The sequence below is a fragment of the Phyllostomus hastatus genome, unplaced genomic scaffold (genome assembly GCF_019186645.2).
Source record: "Phyllostomus hastatus isolate PE091 unplaced genomic scaffold, TTU_PhHast_1.1 phas_scaffold_78, whole genome shotgun sequence".
In the NCBI taxonomy this organism is placed as follows: domain Eukaryota; kingdom Metazoa; phylum Chordata; class Mammalia; order Chiroptera; family Phyllostomidae; genus Phyllostomus; species Phyllostomus hastatus.
This window is the reverse complement of record NW_025334041.1, coordinates 831,578-854,939: the sequence shown is the minus strand read 5'-3', so window position 1 is coordinate 854,939 and position 23,362 is coordinate 831,578. Positions and strand designations below refer to the sequence as shown.

The 23,362-nt window shown below is 70.5% G+C and overlaps 1 protein-coding gene across 1 annotated transcript in view; it reads left to right on the top strand.

Moving 5' to 3' along the window:
- The window catches only part of PKD1L1 (polycystin 1 like 1, transient receptor potential channel interacting), a 44,604-nt gene that overhangs the window by 6,872 nt on the left and 14,370 nt on the right, over positions 1 to 23,362 (top strand). Inside the window, exons 9-38 of the mRNA XM_045828850.1 lie at positions 255 to 436; positions 746 to 967; positions 1,779 to 1,939; positions 3,133 to 3,435; positions 4,078 to 4,143; positions 5,306 to 5,482; positions 6,301 to 6,378; positions 6,698 to 6,840; positions 7,431 to 7,551; positions 8,696 to 8,807; positions 9,230 to 9,422; positions 10,196 to 10,252; positions 10,519 to 10,731; positions 11,516 to 11,749; positions 13,155 to 13,265; positions 13,390 to 13,547; positions 14,235 to 14,335; positions 14,528 to 14,720; positions 15,426 to 15,512; positions 16,317 to 16,524; positions 17,046 to 17,152; positions 17,765 to 17,993; positions 18,863 to 19,036; positions 19,569 to 19,688; positions 19,785 to 19,854; positions 20,246 to 20,292; positions 20,941 to 21,100; positions 21,637 to 21,775; positions 22,601 to 22,685; positions 22,995 to 23,162. Of these exons, the coding sequence (XP_045684806.1) occupies positions 255 to 436; positions 746 to 967; positions 1,779 to 1,939; positions 3,133 to 3,435; positions 4,078 to 4,143; positions 5,306 to 5,482; positions 6,301 to 6,378; positions 6,698 to 6,840; positions 7,431 to 7,551; positions 8,696 to 8,807; positions 9,230 to 9,422; positions 10,196 to 10,252; positions 10,519 to 10,731; positions 11,516 to 11,749; positions 13,155 to 13,265; positions 13,390 to 13,547; positions 14,235 to 14,335; positions 14,528 to 14,720; positions 15,426 to 15,512; positions 16,317 to 16,524; positions 17,046 to 17,152; positions 17,765 to 17,993; positions 18,863 to 19,036; positions 19,569 to 19,688; positions 19,785 to 19,854; positions 20,246 to 20,292; positions 20,941 to 21,100; positions 21,637 to 21,775; positions 22,601 to 22,685; positions 22,995 to 23,162 (4,419 nt within the window). The remainder of the gene's footprint in view (positions 1 to 254; positions 437 to 745; positions 968 to 1,778; positions 1,940 to 3,132; positions 3,436 to 4,077; positions 4,144 to 5,305; positions 5,483 to 6,300; positions 6,379 to 6,697; positions 6,841 to 7,430; positions 7,552 to 8,695; positions 8,808 to 9,229; positions 9,423 to 10,195; positions 10,253 to 10,518; positions 10,732 to 11,515; positions 11,750 to 13,154; positions 13,266 to 13,389; positions 13,548 to 14,234; positions 14,336 to 14,527; positions 14,721 to 15,425; positions 15,513 to 16,316; positions 16,525 to 17,045; positions 17,153 to 17,764; positions 17,994 to 18,862; positions 19,037 to 19,568; positions 19,689 to 19,784; positions 19,855 to 20,245; positions 20,293 to 20,940; positions 21,101 to 21,636; positions 21,776 to 22,600; positions 22,686 to 22,994; positions 23,163 to 23,362) is intronic.

Here is a 23,362-nt window from a genome sequence, read left to right as displayed (position 1 = left end):
AAAACCCTCCCGCCCTTGTGCACTGCAGCCCCACCTCCAGGGTTCGGGGCACACAGGGGGGTGCTCACTTCCACAGCGGGAACCGGCCGTGGGCTTAAGAAGAACTGGGTCTTTCTGGGCAGCACCCTAGTGAAGCCTCAGTTGGAGCCGATGACCCGTTCAGACACCCCCCAGTTTCCTGCTAACAAGTGAGACCAGGGTGGCTGTGAGCGCCCCGCCCATCCCACTGACGCCCCCTGGTGGTCGCACTCCAGGTGCAGGTGGAAGGCAGCGCCGTGCACAGTAACTACTGCGTGGAGGTGGAGGTGCGATCCCGGGCGCCCGTCAGCGTGATCTCCGAGGGCACACACCTGTTCGTCCCCAGGACCCCCTCGTCCACCGTCGTCCTCCGGGGATCCCTGTCCTACGACCCCGACAGGCCTGGGGCAGCCCTCAGGTGAGCCCGCCGGGCTGTGCGGCCGCCCCTCCCCGCCCCAGCCTCCCAGCCACCGCCCTCTGCTGACCCGGCTCTGGGGACGCTGGTCCGAGATCCGGACGACTCTGAGCCCCCTCCCTGGCAGCCTGACCCGGTGGCGTCCACTCTCCATCCACCTGGAGCAGGGGCCCTCCGTGGACACCGCCCTCACCAGTAACGGGGGACGTGCCTCCACGGACACCGTCCACGGGCTCCCGGAGGCCCCCAGTGGCGCTGTGGCCCCTGACCCGCCCGGGCAGGTGCGCCAGCCCCCCCACCGCTTCCCGGCAGGTACCACTGGACATGCTCGCCAGCCAGCACCCCCGGGCGCCCCTGCCTCGCCGGGCCCGCTGCCCACAGCCTGGACACCACGGCCCCCACCCTGTCCTTCGCGGCAGACGCTCTCAGCGGCAGCTATGACCAGTTTCTCGTGACGCTGACGGTGTCCAGCCGCGGCCGGAACTCGTCCGAGGCCCAGGTGTTCCTGTCCACCCGCGCTGACTCGGCGCTCAGGTGCCGCCTGCCCTGCCCTGCCCTGCCGTCTCCACAGCACCCGTCTGGGGGTCGTCCTGGGAGCCCCGCGCCGGCTGGGGTCGGGGGCCACCAAGGAAACTGGCTGTGCATGCAGGGCGGGGTCCTGACACCCACCTGCTGCGCTGACAGTGCAGCTTCCAGGGTGGGGGGAGGCGCCCCAAGGCCAGGGGGAGGCGGAGGGCTCCAGGACCTCTGCCCGTGGCCCCCGGGCACCGCTGGGCGGCACAGACCAGCGGAGTGTGAGCTCGTGACTGCTCAGAGACAGGGGGCACAGAACCGCCCTGACCACACACCAAGGCCCCCGCACGGAGGCCCCACCCCGCCCAGGCCTCCAGTGCAGGCCGGTGTGTCCAGGCATGCTGGCCTCCCGTGGGGAGGTGGGTGAGCGGACACCCTGGGCCCACGGCTCCGTGGGACACCGGGCTGGCCCAGGCGGGCAGGGCCACCTCTGTCATGGCCCCGGCAAGGGTTCCGGGCAGCTACTGCCGTCTTGTGTGACGGCATCCTGGGCTGGGTGAGCTCTGGAGGGCTTCCTGGAGGAGGCTGCACAGCCCCTCTGTGCTCCGGGGCATGTGGTGTTGCATCCGTCCCCGAGACCCGGCGGTGTCATGCGAGGTCGTGCTGGGTGGCTTTGGCACAGGCTGGGCCACCCGGTCCTGTGGACTGGGACTCTGCCATGACCCTCCCAGTGGAGGCCCAGGGGAGGGCGGTTTAAACAGACGTGACCGGGAGGGGCAGCCCGGGAGGCCGTGCTGGTCCCTGAACTCCAGGCCCGACTTTCACGCTGCAGACTGGTGTCCATCGCCTGGGCCGCCTTCCGCGGCGTCCCCGTGAACTGGAACGAGGGGCTCTCGCTGCGGGCGGCCTGTGAGGACTGCGGCGAGGCCGCCGCGCTCTCGTACTCCTGGGACCTCTTCCGGGTCAATGCGACGGGGAGGGACGCAGAGGAAGGTACGGACCGCAGTGCCGCCGTCACTGGCTGCGCCAACAGCTGTCTTGAGGTCACTACAGACTTGCGAAACCTGATTGGTTTGCCCGGGTGTGTCCGGTCTTGGCCACGGGCTATCATGTCACCACCCTCTGGTTTAGCTTTGGGTGGACGGTGGTGACCGGAAGGGGACGAGGCCCAGAGGCTGCGCCTCGGCCTGGGGGCTGCCTGCAGGCTGCACCCGTTCGGAAACGGGTGTGCCTGTGAGATGACAGGTGTCCTCGGGGCCCGGTGGCTGGGGGCTCAGCTGAGGAGCCGGCAGAGGGGGGATCCGTCCTCACTGCCCCCTGCGGCTGTGCCTGGGAGCTGCTCTGAGCCTTAGGTTTCATGGGGACAGTGGGGGTCCTGAGGTTCTGCAGGAGGGGGAAGTCTGGGGAAGCCACGTGGGGGACACGTGGCCCCGGTGGCGGGCGGGGCCTATGGGTGGCAGGGTCCCGGGTGGGGCCTGGGGCAGCAGCATCCTCCTGGGCGACGCTGTGCCAGGGCCGCTCTGGCCTGACCACGGAGGGGCCCCGCCCTGAGCTGGCTGCACGGCGCCCTGGGCAGCCTGTGCCTCCCGCCCCGCCCACGTGCTCCCCCCCTTCCCCTCGCAGCCTCACGAGGCTCCCACGAGGGGAGCGGCCTCCGCGCTGATGGGGCGGGTCTGGCCACTGAACGTGGGGTGGGAGGCAATGGGCGGTGGGGGTCCCAGCGGTGGTCACACGTCCCTCTGGGCGGGCGCTCGTCCCTGCCTGCACGGTGGCGGCTCAGCCCTGCCCTCATGGAGCCGCCGCGTTGGGGGACAGTGAATGCCGACTCCCTGGGGGGCTCCGTTCTCCCGTCCGCGCCGAGTGTTTCCTGGTTGTCGACCCTCTTCCGGGAACCCTACCGGCCGGGTCGGGGCCGCTGCCGAGACACCGGCTGCCAGGTGGGGCTAGGACACTACCTCGTGCCCAGGTAGTGTCTCGAGCACGTGCGGCCGGCCGGGCCGGGGTGCGGGGCGCTCGGCGGCCCCTCCCGGTGGCCCGGCAGCTGGCCCGCCCCCGGCTAGGCCCCCTGCGAGCAGCCTTCCTGCTGACACTGGGTCTGTGTAAGACAGAGTGTGGGTGTGGGATCTGTAAGCGCTTAGGAACCGATTCCCGTCCAAACCCGTGACCCTGTGACATCTCCGTTGAAGTTCCGTTTTGCAGAACCGTGGGACTGCTGGGCTCCACGGGTCTGGGGGCCAGATGGAGGTCATCGGAGTCCTACCCACCGTCCCTGGGGCCAAGCAGGGCAGAGCCGCATGTCACGCCTGCGCCATCCTCGTGGGCGCTGTGGCCACGGACCCCGGGCCGGCTGGACATCTCAGCCCCGGGCACAGCCTCCTCGGAGTCCACAGGCCCTGTGCCCCGTGTCCCCGCTGTGGGTGACGCTGCGGCCCCAGACGGGGGTCCCTGGGACGTGCGGACCCCAGTGAGCCCGACCCCTCCCCTGCCTGGTAGGTGCCGCCCTGGTGTAGGTGTGGGTCATGTGCCCGTGGGCCCCGCCTGGCACCCACCCCTGCTGCTCAGGCTGGACAGAGGCCGGTCTGTGCCCCGCAGCTCAGGGAAGTTCACGGTCAGGGAGCCGGGTCCTGGCCCTGCACCCGCCTTCGCCCTCGCCGCCTGCCCCTCCCCCCGCCACCATTCATTCCCCTGGGCTGCTCTCGGTCACGGTCAGGGGACGGGGCTGTGCCCGGTGTTCCAGAGGCCGCTGCACCCCAGAATCCCGGCCTCCGGGGAGCGGGTGGGCGGGCCCCCACAAGTCCCTCGGACTGGGGGAGGGAAGCGCCCTGGGGACAGAAAGGTGACAGTGGCAGCTGGACGTTCGTGCAGCTTCTCCTGTGAGAGAGGAGAGCAAGGCCTGTCTGTCCCCAGGCCACCGCATCCAGCCGGCAGGTGACCACGCAGAGCCCCGCCCACCGGGGGGCGGGGACCAGGACGCTGCCTCGCCCCGCCCGGCCCCGAATGGCCTCGGAGGGGTTCGCGTCCGCGGGGCGGGGCCTGAAGCAGACCAGAGGGGCTGCGTGTCCCTGGGGAGCCGTGGGAATTTCAGGGGGTCTGGTCCCCACGCCACGTCCCCGCGTTGTCCTGTCCCGCAGACTTCGAGGCTCATTACGGTGACGTCCAGGAAGCAGCGCCGGCGGAAGGGAGGTGGCCGGCGGACTGTGAGTCTGCGCTCCGCCCTCCGACCCCGCCCGCGTCCTGTCCCCGCCCCGCCGGCCCTCCACCCGCTCCCCTAGCCCGGGTCCGCGCCCCCTCCTGCGGCCCGAGGCCGAGGGGCGGGCGTTGCTCTTTTGGGGGCACAGTCTGGCCCTACTTTCCGCTCTCCTGCGACCCAGAGGGCCCCCAGCTGCAGACACCCAGAGGAGCCCAGGCCCCCGGGGCACCGTCTCTCTCCCAGCGTCCCTGGTCCGTGGGCCGCCTGTCCCCGGCCAGAAGCACCCCCTCGACGCCCTCCCTCCTTGCCTGTGGGATCGGATTGCCCCCCTGGGGAGCCCCTCTTGTCCTCCCCCCACCCCCGCCCGCCGCCCGGGGTCTCTGTCCCCCTCCTCGTGCTGCTCCCAGGCCCTCCCCACGTCTGCCCCTCTGAGCCCAGCGAGGGACGTTTCTTTCTTTTCTTTAATGATGTTTTACTCTGTAACCTCAGTCGACACGTTAACTTCAGGTGTGTGACATGGTGATCAGACACCTGACCCACGGGGCTGGTGGGCTCTCGCGCAGTGGGTGTGCACCAAAGCACAGTGAGGGGGGGAGGCCTGGCGCTCACGGACCGCTCTTCCTGGAGGCCGGGCCCCTCCGGCGCCCCCAGGCAGGCACCCGCTTTCCCGTCTAACCGTGCTTGCCGGCCTGGGCGTGGGGCCAGAGGTCGGCCTCCCTCAGCAAAGCCCCGGGAGCTGCCCCGGCCCCAGCCCGGCCACCCGAGCAGCGTCTTCCTCAAGGGTCTCCCCCATCTCTGTCCTGAGCCTCCCCCGCGGTCCTGTCCTGCCCCACCCGTGCCCCCTCTCTGCGCCCCACTCTGTCCGCTCCGGGCGCCCCCACCGCCGGCGTCTCGCTGCCCCGGGGCGGGGGTTCCTCCTCATGCGCTTTCCCACGTGCTCACCCGGCCGCCGGCCGTTTCCAGTAGCCGCACCTGGGCGTCTGGGGCCCAGCGCACGTGTGCCGAGTGAACGCCACGGCCCACGAGTCACGTGGCAATGGCATTGCTCTCGACCGCGTGTGGTGGGCGGAGCCTGGAGCTGAGCAGGGCCCAGAAGCAGAACGGCCGATGCTCTCAGAAGGTCGTGACCACCCTCTCCCTAACCGACGTGGTTCCGCGTGTCTCCCCAGGGGCCCACCTCCACCTGCCAGCGCCAGGACCGACTGCCGGTGCCGAGGAGGGCCCCAGGGACGGAGACCAGCTGCTGGGCCCCTTCCTCCCCGCCCGGGCCGCCGGGCCTGCTCTCCTGGTCAACTGGCCCAAGTCCCCCGTGAGCCGGGCTGTCTTCCACAGCTACACCGTGTCTGGTAGGAGCGCCCTCTGTCCCAGCGCCTCGGCTGGCCTGGGACGGGACACCAGCCCTGCCTCTGCCTGCCCTTTCTCTGTGGACCAGACGAGATGGGGGGCAGGGGGCACGAGGCCTCTGCAGGGGTGACTGTCCCCCGTGGCCTGCAGGCCGGGGGCCCCCATCTGCAGACGGAGGGGAAGAGGCTGCCACGCGGGCCCCGGTGCCGAGGGCGGTGCCGGCCCCTCGTGCGCACGTGCTCCCAGGGTGACCCACAGACCGAGCTCGGGCCGCTGCCTCCAAGGAGCAGTGGGGGGCTGCTGAGCCCCATCCGGACCTGCTGGTCCACAGTCACACAGCTGCTGTCCCCTGGGCGGAGACCCGGGTTCCCTGTTGTCAGGTGACGAGCAGCTGGCGCCCACCCAGGGCGCCCCTGGGTCTCCCCTTCCAGGCGCACGGGTCAGGGGAGTCTTTGTCTGCCGGGGCCACCATCCCCCACGGTCAGCGGTCACACGCAGGCTTGGAGCTGCTCCTGCAGGCACTCCGGTGTCGCCCGGAGAGGGACAGACAAACTGACTTGGTGCGCCCGCTTGTAAATGCGGGGACTCGGCTCTTCCCCGAGTTCTCCGGGACGACGGCGTCCTCTCTGGCCTGGCCACTGCCCAGCTCAGGCTGCCTGTCCAGTGGGGGGAGGCCGGGCGGGAGCCTCCAGCTCCGAGCCGAGGGGGACGACAAGCTGCGGCGTCTCCAGGCAGAGCCTGTGTCCCCGTCCCCTCGGGGGTGCGTCTGCCCTGCCGCCCTGCGGAGTCCCCAACCCCCTGCCACCCTCCTTTCCTGCAGGGACCGCGGGACAGACGGTGACAGTGAAGCCGTACTCGCTGAGCCCTGGGGCCACCTACGTCCTGCAGGCCACTGTGGGTAGGTGACCTGCTGGCCGGGCCTGCTGCGGGCGGGGAGGGGGATCGGGTTCTAGTCACGGCTTTTCCTGCAAGTTGCAGCCGCATGTTCCAGGGGCCCGGTGACCCCTCCTTGGCCACTGCCCGCCTCCCCGGAGGACGTGCTGGCTCACGCAGTGGCTGGGCCCGGTCCTGAGCCAGCAGCGCTGGGCGGCCCAGGAGGCCCAGGGCAGCACGTCCACGGGGCTGGGGCCCCACGGGGGTGTGCGTGGTCAGAACCTCGGGCCCCCCGGCACTCTCCAGCGTGGGTGTCACCCCGTCTCCACCCCCCCCACCCGCAGCTTCGGGGCTCCGCTTCCTGGGGAAAGCCCAGCTGTACTTGACCGTCAACGGAGCCCCGCGGGGCGTGGCCTGCCAGGTGCAGCCGCCTCGCGGCCTGGAGGCCCACACCGTCTTCAGTGTCTTCTGCACCTCGGGCCGACCGGTGAGCACCGCGGCCCCGCGCCTGTCCTGAGGGCGGGGCTCACAGCGGCTCTCTGAGGGACCGGGGGGCACAAAGCCCACCCCCCCAGGGCTGGGTGCTGGACCGCCCCATGTCCACCGGCCCCTCCAGAAACCCCCACCCCCACGAGCATCCTCAGGAGACCCCGCCCTGGCCCCCCCCCAGCCCCCCCCGCAGGCCCCGCCCGGATGCCCTGCTCTGAGCCCTGAGGCTGAGACTGCTGCCCCCACAAAGGCCCCATCCCCCGTCTGCCATGTCCCCCCCACCGTGGAAAGTGGAGGGGCAGCCTTGTCCCCTTCACCCCAAGGAGCCCTGCGCTCCCTGCGTCTGTGGCTGTTGGGAGGCCCCCCCCAGGAGGACCCACTCACCCGAGTGACAGACGCAGCGTGTGGGGTGTCCCCCGTGGGGGACAAGGGGGACTGGAGGTGGGTGGTCACCCCTGCATGTGCGCTGGGGACACCCGTCCCACCAGCCGAGCGTCCGTGGGGCAGGGACAGCGTGGGTGCTGGTCAGGCCGCCGTCTGTCTGCTCATCGGTGCTTCCCCCGCTCTCCCTGGACGGACGGGTCGCAGGACTTCCGCTACGAGTTCCGCTACCAGGTGGGGGACGCCGCCCCGCGCACCCTGCACCGGGGGACCGACACCCAGCACTACTTCGCGCTGCCCGCGGGGGAGCCCGCGGACGGGCACCAGGGTGAGTCGCCGGCCGGTTGGGGGCGTGGGCTGCGTCCTGAAGCTTCCCCCTGCCCCCCCCAACCTGGGAAGATGAGGTTCTCAGTGACTCACCCGGAGAAGTCAAATGCGTCTTAGGGTTGGTCAGCTGCCCCCTTTCGCGTGCAGACGGGATGTGCCGTGTAAGTGCGTGTTGGAATCTGAAGCAGGTCGGTGAGGAGACACCAGGAATGTTCAAACGAAGCATCTGAGACCCAGCTGCCCCTGGTTTGCCCACGGCGGGCGTGGTCCCCGAGAATCCAGCGTTTGCCGGGGGAGCGGCGCCCCGGTCTCCCGCCCTCCGGCGTGGGGGACGCCGCACTGGGGTGGGTTGTCCTTGGAGCCCGTCCTCCCCCACAGCCCGGACCCACCCCCACCGGCCCCAGGACCCCCTCCCCTGAGTGTGCGGGACACAGCCACTGAGCGAAGGGCGTCGACCCGCAGGGCCCAGAGCCGTGACCTGAGCATCTCAGGGCGACAGAGTCTTGTAAGCTTCCGGATGGTTCCGGCATGGAGGGAGGTTGAGTCTCTGACCTAGTGGTTTCCGCAATGTGGCTGCTGAGGTTCCTTCCACCTGACGTCTGAGCAGGTCAACCGTGCTGATCAGCTCTCGTCCCCGCCCTCGGGCCCAGCCTCCCCCGGGGCCTGCGCACTCCCAGCCTCCCCCCGGGGCTGGCCCCGGTGGCACCTCGGCCCTGGGCGCAGCCTCTCAGTCTGCACCTCCCTCTTCGGCCCCCCGGCCCCGGGTCAGCCATCTCACATGTGACTCCTTTCTCACCTGACGGACCCCGCGCAGGCGGGGCCACCGGGGGCGTCTCACTGCAGGGGCACACGGTGCAGGGCCGGGGACCGGTGGGCAGCATGTGTGAGCGGAGGGCCCGCTCCCTGGCCCTCCTCACGGTGGCCGCCTGCCTTCCTGGGGACGCTGCCGCCCTCTGGCTCTGGCGCTCACCCCCTCCTCCCAGGTGCTGTCCTGTCTCACGGGGAGTGTGGTCGCCGCCCGGACACGGAGCTGGGCCAGCAGGGGCTGGGGGCCGGCCTGCGGGTCTGCCCCTCTATGGCTGCCCGCACCTGCAGAAGCATCTGCGCATGGCCCTGCTGACCCCCCGACACTGTGTCCCTTCCAGTCCTGGTGTCCACCGTGGTCACCGACGGCGAGGGCTCCCAGACGAAGCCATGTGCTGCTGCAGTGACTGTGCTGCCCCGTCGCCACGGGGACGACTGCCCCGGCGAGGACGTGTGAGTGAGCTTTGTCTGCCCTGCCCCGCTCCCACCCCACCCCACCCCACCCCACCCCACCCCACCCGGCCGACTCCATGGGTCACAGTGCACACCGTGGCTCCCACCTGCTGCAGGTTCGGGTGCTGCCCACCCCTCAGCTTCCCGGCACACGCGGGGCCCCGTCCAGCTCTGCACCCCCGCCCTTCCCGGCCTCGTTCCTGCGCCCCCTGCTGGTGCCTCGCACCTGCTCCGTCCAACGCGGCGTTTAGGGGGGCCGGCGTCACTCCTGAGTCCTGCTGGAGCTCCCTCTGCCCAGGCCGGCTCCTCCCCAGCCCTCTCTGCCTGCCCCGCCCCAGCCGGGAAGCGTCTCTGTAACCAGTGCCATCCCCGCCGGCTGGCGGGCAGGTGGACGCGTCCTGCAGCGTGTCTGTGTCCCGCAGGTACAACTCCAGCCTGAAGAGCCTGTCCGCCCTCCGGCTGATGGGGAGTTCCGCAGAAATCCGGAACTATGTCTCCGTGACCGCCAGTGACCTGAGTCGCTGGGCGAGGGACGGGAGTCCCTCCTGCGGCCTGTGGCCGCGCATCCAGGACGCGCTCGTTTCTGCAGCGTGCACCTCCGCTCCCCGAGACCAGGTGCGGCCCAGGCCTGCGCAGCAGGGGCTGGGCCTGGCTGGGTCACACGCGGGCGGTCGCACTTGGGAGACAGGCCCACTGGGGGCCGAGCTGGGTGGGCCGCTCGTGTGGTCTGACGCATGGCTGCGGCCTCCCACTGGCTCCTGCGTCTCGCAAACCGGCGGGGTACAGCGCGGCTGGTTTCCCGAGGAGAGCACAGCCTCAGCCGCCGTCTGTGCAGACAGGCCCGCATCGCCGTGGGAGGGAACTAGGTGAACACGGCCCCATTCCTCCTCGGGAACAACACAGCGGTCAGGGTCACAACGGGTGCGGCTTCCCAGGCCAGGGCCTTGCACACAGCGGGCCTGAGGCCCCCGTCCCCCCGTCCCCCCTGTCCCCCCCGTCCCCGCTGTCCCCCCTGTCCCTGAGAGCAGTGACGCCCAAGGGCACCCCAGTCCACGGTCACCACGGCACGGGCGCTAATACTGATCCTCCCCCCGCCATGCCCTCGCACCCTCGCCGGGGTCACCTGCGCTGGCGGCCTGGCCCCTGCTGCTGCCTGTCACCTCCCGACGGGGCTGGGAGCCGGTCCACGGTCAGGGGACGGGTGCCCTGCCAGCAGGAATGCATGGGACCGGCGGGCGGTCTCTCAGACACGGGGAGCTTCCCTGGGTCCCTGAGCCCAGAGCGGGGGTCGGCCCCGTCCCTGCCCGAGCGAGCGGAGCCGTGCGGCCAGCGGGGGACCGCGCGGGCTGACCGCCTCTGCCCTGCCTCCGTCTCCTTGTCCTGCCCAGGAGGACGCGGCCGACTGGGTCCTCGTGCTGCGGGACCTCCTCCGCTTCCCCAACAAGGTGCGCCCCGCTTCCCCGGCGTCTCCCTGCTTCTCTGCGCCGAGACCGGGGCCTCGGCCAGCTCCTGCTCTGTCCCTTCTCGGTCACAGTCACGTGTCCTCGTTTGTCACTCTGCGGGTCAGGATGCTGACCCCCGGGAGCCGACTGCCGCTTATGTGAGATCGGGGCGAGCGGGGCTTGAACCCGGGCCCCGGGGCCCTGGCGCGGGGTTCACTTCCGGGGACGCAGGGCCTGGGCAGCAGCGCTTTATCTCTGTTTCCACGCAGCTGAGCGCCGCCAGCGCCGACCTCATCCTCGGACACGCCCGCTCGCTGCTGGCTCCTGGGCGGCCCCCCGCCAGCCTCCTGGCGGACGCGGGGCGGGTGCGGGAGCTCGTCCTGCTGGTGGCGGGGGTCCTGGGGGGCCCTGACCACAGTCCCCCATGGGACGCAGCCCGTCTGCTCGAGGACGGAGTTCAGGTCATCTCGGACGCCCTGCTGGTACGTCGCCCACCCCCTCCCCTCCCCTCCCCTCCCCTCCCCAGCAGGGTCCCTGTTCAGTGATTGCTTCTCTTGAAACTCTGAGTGTGGCAGGTCCCTGAGGTCTACGGGGTGTGGGGTGCTGGGCGGCAGCATGACATTAGGGGGTGTTTACTTGCTGGGTTTCCTGGGAGCATCCTGGTGACCGTGGCTGCTGCCGCCGGTCCCCATGGGCTCTGCTGGGCCTCCCTGTCCCTGGGGAGTATGGGGAGTCCCACACACGGCCACCCCCCACCCCCCCACCTCCCCACCTCCCCACCTCCCCACCTCCCCACCTCCCCACTGGTGCAGAAGGTGGCTCCGCTGACAGAGCGGGTGTTCCCACTGCCGTGACCTTCAGAAATTGTCTCGGGGGTGAATCGGGTTCCTTCCGGAAGCTTCCATGTCTCCTCAGTCCCTGGGGGTCCCGCCCCCTCCCCCCTCCCCCCCCGTCCCCCCGTCCCCCCGTCCCCCCCGTCCCCCCCGTCCCCCCCTCGTCCCCCTGAGCCCCCCTGTCCCCTCCTGGGTGCGGGGGGCACCGGGCGATCAGGAAGTGCGTGTGCACTCGGCCCGGGCCCCTGTGAGCGCGTGCCCTCCAGCCCCCAACCGGGGCCCGGAACCTGGGGGGAGGGGCACCTGTCACAGAGGGGCAGCCGTCACGGGGAGGCACCGCCGAGCAGAAGCCAGCAGCAGGAGTCACCGTCCTCCGGCCGAGCGTCCTTGTTCGGACCCAAGCCTGGACCAGCGTCTGCCCGTGTGCTTCCAGGGCTGCCTGTCGGCGGGCTGCGAGCACCAGCTCCACGTCAGCGCCGGGTGGACGGAGTTCCGCTCGCAGCTCCACCGCCGCGCCGGGAGCGCCACGCTGGGCCTGGGCCCGGTGCTGGTGCGGGTGCGGCTGCCCGCGGACCTCACCGCGCAGGAGACGCAGAGCCCCTGCTACGTCAGCCAGCTCTCGCTCTTCCGGGGCAGCCCCGCCCCGTGGGGGCCCGCGCCTGGCCAGGTATACAGTCCTCGGGGCCCAGCTCCCGCCCGCGGGGACCGTGCACATGGGCAGAGACGCCGGGGACCGGGGGGGCATGTGCGCCCCGGTGCTCAGTTCCGGGCTAGTGTCCGTGTCACCTGCAAGACAACCTCAGCCAACCCAGGGGTGTCCCCGCACCCAGGACCCGGAGCCCCTCGGGGTGTCCTGCTGGGCCGCACCGCCCAGCTGTCAGAGCCAGAGGCCGGTGTGGGTCTGAGCGTGTGTCCCCACAAGGCTGGCCACAGGGTCCCCAGGGGCTGGACAGAAGAGGGGGCCAGTGTCAGCGGGCCTGTGGCGGTGGGCGTGTCGGGAGGGTGGTGCCAGCGTGTCATGGTTCTGCGGCCACGGGCTTCCCTTCTGCCTCCGCTCCGGAGGCCACGGCAGTGACCCGGGTCACGGGGGCGGGGTGCCAGCGGTCCTGCATTTTCTGTGCCTTGCCCCGCTCACGTGCCCCCCCACATCCCCCCCCGCCCCGTGATGTGTGACGGAGTAGCATGCAGATGGAGGCGAGCCCCCCGGGCTGTGCGAAAGTGTTTGCACCCCCTCCTTTTGGGGAAACACGTGGCTAAGCAGCCCCTGAAAACCACCCCGACCGGCACGCAGAAAAGAAGCAGAAACTTAAGTGAAATGGGCGATTGCGCAGACATGGGCCTCTGGGGGGGGCGGGCGCGGGGCGTCTGGGCGGCCGGGAGCACCTGCTCGCTCGGGCGGGGTCCCCCTCGGTGTCCCCCCCCCCCGGGGAGACGGGAGAGCAGCTCTCTGCAAAGCAAGATGTCCGATGCGTTCACTCGAAACAGCGTCAGTTCTCGTAGCCCGAGTGGGGAGGGGCCTGAGTGTCCCGCAGGCAGTAGGTCCGCTTGGGGCTTTGAGGAATGAGGGGAACGCGAGTACAGCCAGTTAAAGGGTGCCGGCCAGGGGTCCTGGGGACCTGGGAAGACCACATGCAAAAAAAACAAAAACAAAAACATTTACTGTCTGTGCGGCGAGTCCCCAACACCCGGGGGAGTGTCCCACACGGCTGGGGCCGAGTTCTCAGTGTGGTGTCCAGCCGCCACCTGCCAGCCCTCTGGGGCCCCTCCGCCCCTCCCTTGGCCCCTCCCTCGGCAGGTGTGGCTTCTGTGTGACACTTTGAGAGACTCCAGGATGACGGATTTGAGTGAGAGCGACTCAGCGAAGCCCTGCCCGCCCCCTGCCCCCTGCCCCCTGCCCCCTGCCCCCTGCCCCCTGCCCCACCTTCGCCCCAGGTCCTGCCGGTCTATCCAGCGAACCTGTCTTGCCTGAGTGTAGGCCCCCAGCACCAGCTCCAGCTCCAGCTCCACAGTGGGGTGGGTTGTAGCTGCAGAGCGGCTGGTGTCACCGCCTGAGGTGCGCTCTGGGCCCCCAGGTGGGCACGGTGCTCGCCCTGGCCCTGCACCGCTGCTCCGGCAGGAGGCCGCTCCGCACCCAGCGGCTGAGGATGCCCGTGACCGTGGAGTTTGGGGAGGAAGACCGCCCGGTAAGGACAGCCCCGCCCCTCAGCTGCGCAGCGGCTGTGCCTGCGCCTTGTGGAGGCATCTCTACTTTCCAGGGCGAACTCGCGAGTTGTCCGCCAACGCTGCTCCTTGTCCGTGCACCGGCAGGGCGACGGCGGGAACGAGACAGCGCTCGTGCTGCGTCGGGACCGAGTGCACGTCCACCGCCTGGCGGGGCTCTCCCCGGCCCCCCCGGAGGCCCTGCAGGTCCGGGTCACGTTCTCGCGGCCGGCCGCCAGGGCCTTCCCGGTCCTGCTGCTGCTGAGGTGCGTGGGGCCGGGCTGCAGCCACCGCGGGGCTGGCGCGAGGGGTGGGCCGGACCCTGAGAAGGTCTCTGAGCGACCTTGCACTTCGGGCGCAGCGGGAGGCTGGCTGCGTGAAGAAATCGACAGCTCGACCGGGTGTGTGTGTGCGTGCACGTGTGTGTGTCGCACAGGCGGCGTCCCCACAGGCCCCTGCGCCGTGGGCTGACTTGTGTCCGTCCTGCAAGCTAAGCCGTCGGGGCCGAGAGACCTGCCTCTTGGCTCAAAAAGCTTGGGATTTCGCTTAATCTTTGTCACACGCAGAGAAGGTGACGGGTTCTGAGCAGCGCCTCCCTGTCACCACACTGTGCTCGCTGCCCCGAGGCTGCCGCTGCCTGACCCCTAACAGTCACCGTTCGGGGAGGGGGGCACAAGCCCGCCCTCCTGGAGCCCCTGGCGGCGTTCCTGCAGGCCGGCACGGTCCCCGTGGTGCCCGAGCTCCGCGTTTGGTCTTTACTGAAGCGAGTGAGGGCCGCGCAGAGTGAATGACTCGGCGGGGCGGGGCGGGGTGGGGGTGCATTCTGTCCCCCGCGCCCCCCCCCCTGCCCTGCCCTGTCGTGCTAACGTCTCTGCACCGAGTTGCAAGCGTGGCAGCTGTCGGGGGGGAAACCGGGACAGGGCCGGACGCCGGGGCTTCCTGTCCGTCCCCAGGTTCTCGGAGAAGCCGACGCCGTCCCGGTTCCTGGTGAAGCAGACGCACTCCTGGGAGGGGCTCACGGCGCACCTGTCCGTGCCGGCCCCGTCGCTGCGAGGTCGGTGGGCGAGCCTCCCTGCGCCCTCGGCTCTGTCCGTGGGCGAGGCCCCCGGGGACGTGCATGTGTGCATGTCCTCTGCTTCGTCGCACTCAGCCCGTGTCCCCTGTCACCACTCCCTGGGCCTGGGGTCCGGGCTGGGCCGCTCTGCGACCTGCAGGCCGTGACTCTGGGTCCCCCGTCCTCTTGCAGGCCCCGCCCAGGCGTACCTGTCCTTGCTGGACGCGGACTACGACAGGGACCCTCCGGACAGGCACCTGGCCGAGGCCGTGGGCTACACCCTGCGGGTCCAGGGCGTCCGCTGCCTGCTCTGGGACGCGAGGCGGTGGGCACCCGCGGGTCTCCCCCCGCAGCCGGGCGCTTCTCCGGGGAAAGTGAGCTGCAGGTGCGCACACGGGTCTGCGGGGGGCCGGGGCTCTCGGAGACCACGCTTCCTCCCGGGGCCGTCCTGACCTGGGCCCCCGGGCGCACGGGGCTGTCGGCCATGTTGCTCAGTCGGAGCCTCCGTCGCCGGGTGCACGCCGACACCGTGGCAGAGGCTGTGCCGCGTGTTCTCCGGCACGTCCAGAAACAGTCCTCATCTTACGTGGAGTCAGACCGTCCTCTGGCCGCCCTTGAGGGCGGGCGTGTCCGGGCCACGCCGTGTGTCATGCGGCTGCTGGCAGCCATGGCTCCCCGTGTCCCCGTCTTCACTGGACACGGCCCCGCTGGGGACACGCAGACCTGCTGGAGGTTTCAGTTTGGAAGACCCAGTCCATCCAGTGGTGGCCATGGCAACGGCAACACCGGGACTGTGGCACCCGAACAGTCTGACGGGCTTTTCCGGGTCATCGGAGGCTCTGGGCCATCGTCACAGGGATGTCAATGCTGTGGTCACGGGGCGTCACAGAGACCGTGGTGCCGGGGTGGCCCCGGGAGCTGTGGGCGCAGACTCAGGGGTGGGCGCTGGCCGCGCCATCACAGGCCCCGCCTCCCGCCCGTTTGCCAAGCATGTTCAACGGGTCTGAGTCGCCCTGTCCCACCGGGCCCCCCCTCCCCCGGGTGCTGTGCCCTGCAGACACGCATGGCTCTCACCCACCTCTCCTCGCAGCTACGACCGCCCCGGTGCCGCCTTCTCCGTCGCAAGGAGGGACCTGAACGCCACCTTGGAGACGGGCGACGTCTCCGAGCTGCGAGGGTGAGTCCCACTTCCTTGTCGGCAGGTCTCGTCCGCACCTCCGGGTGCTCAGGCTCCCCACCCCCACCCCGCACACACTGGCGGCCGTGTGGTCCCTGGTCCTGTGGCCTCTGCCTTTCGCATGGGCATGTTGGCCAGTGACCGTCACCCGGTGTCACCGTGTCAGCCACGTCTGTCTGTCTGTCTGTCCACACTCTCAGCCCTGCAGTGGGGGGCTGACCACACGGAACTCTCCGAGGTTCGGCTGAGGTCAGTGGGGAACGGGGTCGGCGGTGACCGTCGGGCCGGCGTCCAAGTGACTCCGCTGCCCAGTCTGCAGGCCCTGCTTCCCCCGGTTGTCCCCAGAAGTGCCCCCTTTCGGGTGACAAATCTGGAGTGCCCTCCTCCGCAGCCGCCGTGCGGGTAGAACAGGCGTGCCGGGTCTGAAAGGTGCGTTTCCCGGTGTGGGGGCTGAGACGTTCCCTCCCTCACATCCGTGTCATGGGGACGCCAGCGTGGTTACTGACCAGTTGTCAGGAGCTGGTTCCTCGTAGACCAGCAGGTGGGGCTGATAGTGATCAGTCAGTGACACCACCGAGGCTGCCCTGCGAGCCCCTCTTCTGGGTGTGTGCACACGTTAGCCGGTGTACGTGTGTGAGCACCTGTGTTAGTCTGTGTGCATGCACGTGTTAGCCAGCCATGCACCCATGTTAGCCCATGCACATGCATGTGCAGGTGTGCTAGCCAGCGTGGGGAGCACTGCCGGCCTCTGGCCGCACCTCTGTGTCAAGACCGACGCCCTCAGTCCTGCTCCTTCGTTCGCAGGCGCCCGGCAAACCCGCTCCCCGGCGCCATGGTGGCGGTCTGTGCGCTTCTGTACATCCTCCTGGCCGTGAGGGGCCGGCGCGTGGACCGCCGGGAGAGGAGGCAGACCGGCCGCGTGTTCCTGCAGGAGCGCGTGCCGCCCGGGCACCAGCTGTACGCGGTGGTCGTGGACACCGGCTTCCGGTCTCCAGCCTGCTTCACCGCGAAGGTGTTCGGGCGCCCCGGGCGACGGGCTGTCCCTGACGGGATCACCGAGACTCTGGGAACTGGGCTGTGCTGGTCCGGTCGTGGGGACCCGGCACCTGCCACCCAGAGGGAGGCCTCGGGAGACAGGGCGAGCACGGCCCCCACCGGCTTGGGCGGCTGGCCGGCAGTGTGGGTGGCGGTGGTTTTCCCGGGGTTCCTGGCGGATGCTGGCGAGGGGCGCGGACAGGTGGCCTGAAGCGGCGGGGTGTGGGGGACGGGCCGCGGCCGCGTGCAGGCCCCGTGCGGGCGGCGCCGCAGAGCCCGTCCCAGCCACCCGTGGGTGCTGCGAGCCTGCCCGGTCCCCCGGGAGGGCGGGCCCTCCTGGTGCTCAGAACTCACTCTCGGTTCTCAAGTGTGTCTGCAGTGCCCCCCGCCCGCCCAGCGCCCCCAAGTCCTCCAGGCCCTCGTACCCACCCTGGGCTGAGGGGGCACTGAGGTGGGGGGCCGGTGCTTGAACTCCCACCCCCGTGTCCTTGTGTCGAGGTTTACGTTGTCTTGTGTGGTGACAACGGACTCTCGGAGCCCAGAGAACTCTGCTGCCCGGGGAAGCCCCTGTTCGAACGGAATTCCAGGCACACCTTCGTCCTCAGGTGTCCGGACCTTGCTGTCTGTGCAGTTGGGGAGACGGGCCAGGGAGGGCTCGGGGGGCTGACGGCACCCACACACTCTGGCAGGGACCACGACCCCACACAGTGACACTCAGAAAGGGGCGGACGGAGGGAGGAGTTCTTTACGTGCCAGGAAGTTCGTGATCACGGCGGCACCGCTTACAGGGGTTGGTTCTGCCCACACACGGGTGAGCCAGGTGCCAGGTGGCGTGGAGACGGGGGCTGGAGGCAGGGGCTGCCCCCGGTCAAAAGCGCACCTGTGTTGGCGGGAAAGGAGAGACAGCTGTGTTCTCCCGGAGACGTTTGCTTCCAGGGTTTGCGGTGGGGCTATTGGGTGTCAGCCCCCCATTGAGACCGACGGGGAACTGTGGGCAGATAGTCCCTACCAGAGGAACCCCAGCAAGGGGGGAGGGGCCGGGCTGGGAGGTGCTCCGGGGTCCTGGCTCCGGGTGGCCGGGCACCTGTGTCCCGTGACTCGAGGGGCCTGTGGGGTTCACCCCCAACCCCCTGTGTCCCCCTGGGGCCTCATGTGTCACTCTGTCTGCCAACGGGCCCCACCCACTCCCGTGGCTGATGGCCCCCGTGCGTCCTCAGCACCCCGGCCCCGCTGGGCCCGCTCCGGAAGGTCCGCCTGTGGCACGACAGCCGCGGGGCCTCTCCTGCCTGGTACGTCAGCCACGTGATGGTGCAGGAGCTGCACGCCGGACGGGGGTTCGGACGCGGCTGGTTCTTCCCCGCCGAGTGCTGGCTGGCCGCCGGCCGGCAGGACGGCCGCGTGGAGCGGGAGCTGGCCTGCCTGCGCGGGGGCCTCGGCTTCTGGAAGGTAGGCGACACCCTGTCCCGCGTGGCCACCAGTGGGACGCAGTGTCCAGCTCTCCCAGTCCCCAGCTCTCCCAGTCCCCGTGCGCCGTGGTGCTGGGCCAGCCCCTCCCGGGCACTGCTCGTCCCGGCCCGTGAGACCGGGCACACGTTTGTCACTGTGTGTCTGCGGAAGGGGCCTGGGGCACCAGCTCCTCTGTGGGCCGGACTTCTGGGCTCCCTGCATGCACCCCGTGGCACCCACTGCAGGGGGCCCTCACCCCTGGCTCTCGGGGTGCTCACAGCAGGGGGCCCCCCCGGCTCTCGGGAGCTCACGGCCCCGGGAAGTTCAGCTGCGCTGGGCAGAGAGCTGCGGACGAGGGGTTTCGAGGGCACCGGGTCCCCAGGCAGAGACGCGATCGTCCCACCGGGCGAGGGCTTGTGAACGGCGGCGGCTCTAGAGCGGCGGCGCCCACCTCTCGGCGTCTCCGGGCCGCACGTTAAATACATCGTGACTCGTCATCACACAAAAACCTCGTAATGTTTTCAGCGAGCTTACGGTTTTGTGTTGGCCCGCACTCACAGCCGTCCTGGGCCGCGGGCAGGCTGCGGGCAGGCTGCGGGTTGGACACCCTGCTCCAGAGAAGGGTGTGGGGACACTCGAGGGTGGGACGGGCGAGGGGGGACAGGCAGGGTGGGGGACGGGCGCCCCAGGGCTCCAGGGCCGTGGGCGGTGGGGCCGATGCACTGGGAGCTCGGAGGGGCCCAGGGGCTGCGGACACGCCGGGGCCGAAGCAGCACAGACCGGTTGTCGGCGCAGAAGATCACTGGTGTCGGTCGCTGTTGGTTCCGCGCTGGTTGGTGCCAGTGAGCGCCTCTCGCGGTCCGTTCCAGCTCCTGTACTCCAGGTCCACGGAGCTCCTGGAGGACTTCCATGTGTGGGCCTCCGTGCACAGCCGGCCGGCCGGCAGGGGCCTCCCGCACACGCCGCGCCTCGGCGTGGCCTTTGCCCTGCTGTGCGCCCACGCCTGCCTCGCGGCCCTGGTCACTGCCGCGGGACACGAGCAGGTGGGCGCACTTCCCGGAAGTGGCTTCCCAGTCCCAGGGCCGCAGGGGGCAGCTTGTCTCCGGAGTTAGCGGGGGTCACGGTGCACGGAGGCGGCTGACGGCAGGGGAGGGAGGGACCCGCGTGCTCCAGGCCACTTGTGGACAAGACCAGTGGACACGGCCACGAAACCTGTGGTGGCCGCTCCTCCGAGGTCGACCAGTTGTCTGACCTTCCCTCTGCTGCTCTGTGCACTGGGGACACTTTGGGGACACTGGTGGCCCCTCGTCAGATGGCAGCGAGGGTTGAGCCCACCCTGTTCACCGAGGGCCTGGCGTCCAGCAGGCGCTCGGAGACCGTTGGGTTTAAAGGGATCCGAACCGGAGAAAAGCGGCGGGAGTTCTGCCGCCGTTTCCCCTTCGTCCCTGAGGTGGGCGGGTGGGACTCGGAGAACACAGCCCCCACACTCACATGGACCATGTGCGTGGTCACACACGGCTGTGCTCTGAGCCACGCGGGCTCCGGGCGACCCGCGCGCTGCTGTCGTCGCTGCAGCTCCTGCCCGGGGCCGGCCCCGCCGGCGTGCCCCTGGGGCTCTTCCGGACCAGCTTCCTGTGCACCCTCCTGGCGACCCCGGGGGCTCAGCTCCTGTCCCTGCTCTTCCGGCTCAGCCAGGTACCACCCCCCAGTCCGGCCTGCGCGGCCCTGACCTGGGCGGGACCCCGGGACCCTGTCCTGAGCCCTGTCCTGAGCCCTGTCCTCACCCCGCAGGAAGCCCGCGGGCCCCGCCGAGCGCAGCCACCCCCGCCCCTGAGAGCAGCGCCTGCCGAGGCACCTCCAGGTGAGCCCACGCCTCCTGGGCCGGAAAGGTGGGCGTTGTCTGTCGGGGAGTCGCACCGAGAGGAAAGCGGCCGAGTCAGAACGGGAGGGTCAGGCGCTGTCCCGTCGCGCTGACCCTCTGTGGCCCGTCCAGGGGGTGGCGCTGGGTCTCCTGCCTGCTGTGTGCCCCGGGTTCACTCCGAGGGACCTTCAGCTTCACCTCCTGTGTTTACGAGGCATTTAAGGGGGTCCGGGCCCCGCCCAGGGGGCAGCGTCCCTGCCGCACGTCCCGAGTCCCAGGAAGGCCCGCCCCGGGTGCGGTCGAGGGACACAGGGACAGTATTCCCGAGGAGAGGGCCCTCCCCGGAGCCCCGCCCCCGCTGCCGTGTCACAAGGCCGACCTCCCCACTCAGGCCCCGGTCCCCAACGAAGGACACCGCAGGCCCGGACGCCACCCAAGGTGAGCCCAGGCCGGCGGTCAGTCCTGAACACCCGACGGGGGCGCGTCCCGGCTCCTGTCCCGGCCGCGGTCTGGCCCCCAGGGTGGGACGGAGTCGGGCGGCCTACCGTGCGGGTGCTGTAGACCCGGGAGGCCGGCGCCCGGGCTGGGCGCCCGTCGGGCCGGGCCCCTCAGTCGCTCCTGGGCTACGGGGGGACTTCTGGGCGTCTGTGGAGCGTGTCCGGCAGGCCTGTGCCTGAGCCCTCGGTCTCCGCCTCCCTGCTCAGAGGCCGGCCCTGGGTGTGACTCGGACGCCCGGGCCCGGTTTGCAGGCCGGCTTTCGCCCCCACACACGGGCTGGCCCCTGCCCTGCGGCCCCGCCAACCGCCCTGGGTCGGAAGCCCCTCGGCGGGTCCTGGACGCAGGTGCGTGTTCAGGCTGGCTGCGAGGAGTCGCCAGTAATCAGCGCCCCCTCTCGTCCCCAGGCTCCCCACGGCCCTGGGGCCCGGGCCTGCCTGGGGCCTCCCCTGGGACCCCTCCGCCGCCCGAGGCCCGCAGCCCGAGGACGTGGGCCGGGCCGGGCCCTCTCCCGAGGGCTCACGAAGGTGCCACTGTGGAGGGCGCCGTGTTCCTCGGGCCACAACCTCATCCTGATCTTGTCTTTTCTAGCAAAACGCAACAGCCACTGTTTCCAGGGCTGTCCAGGCCCCGAGCGCAGCCAGCGGTGACGGGGCGGGCCCCCCGCCCCCCGACCTGGAGGCCTGCAGGGCTGACCTTGGCCAGCGGGCTCCGAGGGAGAGGAGTGGCCACTGCATCCTCGGTTCACAAGGTGACGTGGGGGTGGGGGGGGTGCCTGTGTGGCCCCTTCCTGCCACATCCCACACTGGCCACTGGAGGGGCGCTGGGGTGCAGAGGGGCACCATGTCGGGCCCAGCCCAGGGCCCCCGGGCCAGAGTTCTCACAGTCCCAGGGCGCCGGCCGTGGTCACTGCTCTGAGGACAGTGGCTGGCAGGGCCTGGGCTGATGGCCCGAGGAAGAAACTCGGGTTCAGTTCACGTCCAAAGACTGGAAAGGTCAGCGTCTCAGCCCAGAGGCCACCAGGCGGAGGGAGCTCCCTCAGTGGGGACGCTCCGCCTCCTTGTTCTGGTAAAGCCTTCGCCTGGTTGGGCGAGGCCCACCCACCCCGAGGAGGGCCATCCGCGTCACTCGGTGCGCTGGGCCCCGTGTTCAGCCCAGGACGAGGTCAGCTGAGGGTCTGCACACCCTGTGACCCAGTGAAGGCGACACACACAACTGACAACCGCCCTGAGCGCGGACGGAGGTGACAGTTTCGCTCACACCCTTGCTCTGTCCTCCGCTCCCCAGCCCCCGGCCATGCGTCTGAGGGACTCGCCGCATCCCGGCGGCCCCGGGGGCCACCGCCGTGGCTGGGCTGGGCAGCGTGGGCCGTCTGCGGGATGGTCGCCATGGCCTGTGGCTCGGGAACAGGACTCCTAGGCTACAGGTGAGCCGTGAAGGTTTGCAGACGTCCTCTTCGGACGGCGCGTCTGCCGTTGACGGGAAACACTGTGCTCCAGGGGACCTGCAAGGTGCGGCTCAGGCGGGGCTGGTGCTGCCTCGGCCCCCATGGCCCCCCCACGGCCCAGGGTGGAAAGCATCCTGTGCCGACCCCAAGGGAGTCTGGGCCCTGCTGTTCCGGGGGTGGAGGCCCAGCCTGATGGGTCCCAGGTGTTATGAGAGGTCACGGGACCCTCACCCCCGGCAGAGGGGAACGGGGCCGCTGAGCTCCCATGAGGGCGAAGGCCGTGTCCTTGAGGGCCTGTGGCCTGCATCTGTCACTGCACCTGTGACAGGTGTGGCTGGGCAGTGTCACCGGTCGGACGCCGTCCCACCACACGCCTGCCTTGGCCTGGTCCCCGCACAGCCCAGGTCCCTCCTCAGCGACCCCAGTCACTCAGCGTGGCTCCAAGGGCCCACGGCGTCCTAACCGTGATGGGAGCACTGGTGACAGCACCCCGTTTCGGGCAGAGTGGGCGCTGCTCTCCTCGCGAGCCGGCACCATGGGCCCGGGCCCGCAGACACGCAGACACACAGTGCGTTGTCGTCACAGCCATGGCCACCGCCTCGCCCGTCCCGGCTGTCCTGTCTGTGGGTCCCTCCCTCTCCCACCAGGCAGCTTCAGGGTGACGGACGTCCCTCTGAGCGGGAAGAGACCCCGCCCCCTCTGCCAGTGCCCGCCCACCTCCCCCAGCATTCCCCCCCACCGCCCACAGTCTCCTGCGACAGGGGGGACGGTCCAGCCCGGGGCCTGCATGCGTCTCCCCCGCAGGTTCAGCCCCGCGCGGTGTGAGCAGTGGCTGGGCCTGCTGGCCGTCTCTGTGACCTGCTGCGTCTTCGTCACCCAGCCCCTTATGGTGAGAGTCCCGTCTCAGGGCCGGGAGGGGGCCGGTGGCTCTGTCTGGGGACCTGCTGCTGCTGCTGCTGTTCACGCTCGACGAGGGAGGGGGGCAGGTGGGGCCGTCAGTCTCACGCAGTCCCAGGCACCCCGTGGCTCTCCCACGGCCACAGCGTGGCCACTCGGGGGAGCCGGCAGGCCGGGGCCTGAGGGCGGGTCTCCGAGTGTCGCCACTGGGCCGTGGGGCTCTGACCGGAAGCAGGCCAGCTCCGCCCCGCCGGGCACGGACGGGGACGGGGACCCTGCCGTGTCCTGTGTCTCCTCCCAGATCGGCCTCGCGGCTCTGTGCTTCGCCTGGAAACGGAGAAACGACGAGAGCTTCTTCACCGAGTCTTTACGAGAAGCCACCGAGGGCCTGGACGCCGACCTGGAGGGGCTCTTTCGCGGCCACGCGCCCAGCAGCTGCGACCCCCGCGGAGCTGACACGGTGGAGAGCGTGAGCAGGGTCCGGGGTCTGCGGCGGTCACTGAGGCCGGGGCGCCGCGCCGTGGCCATGCGTGGGTGTCGGGGTCACACTGGGAACCGGAGCCCGGTTGCGTTTCTGCAGCCCCGGGGGTCACGGGGGTCATGTTAGTTTCTCAAGCTCCTTTGCACACACCTGAAGGGCGAGCTCGCAGGGTCCGCTCCCTTAGCTTT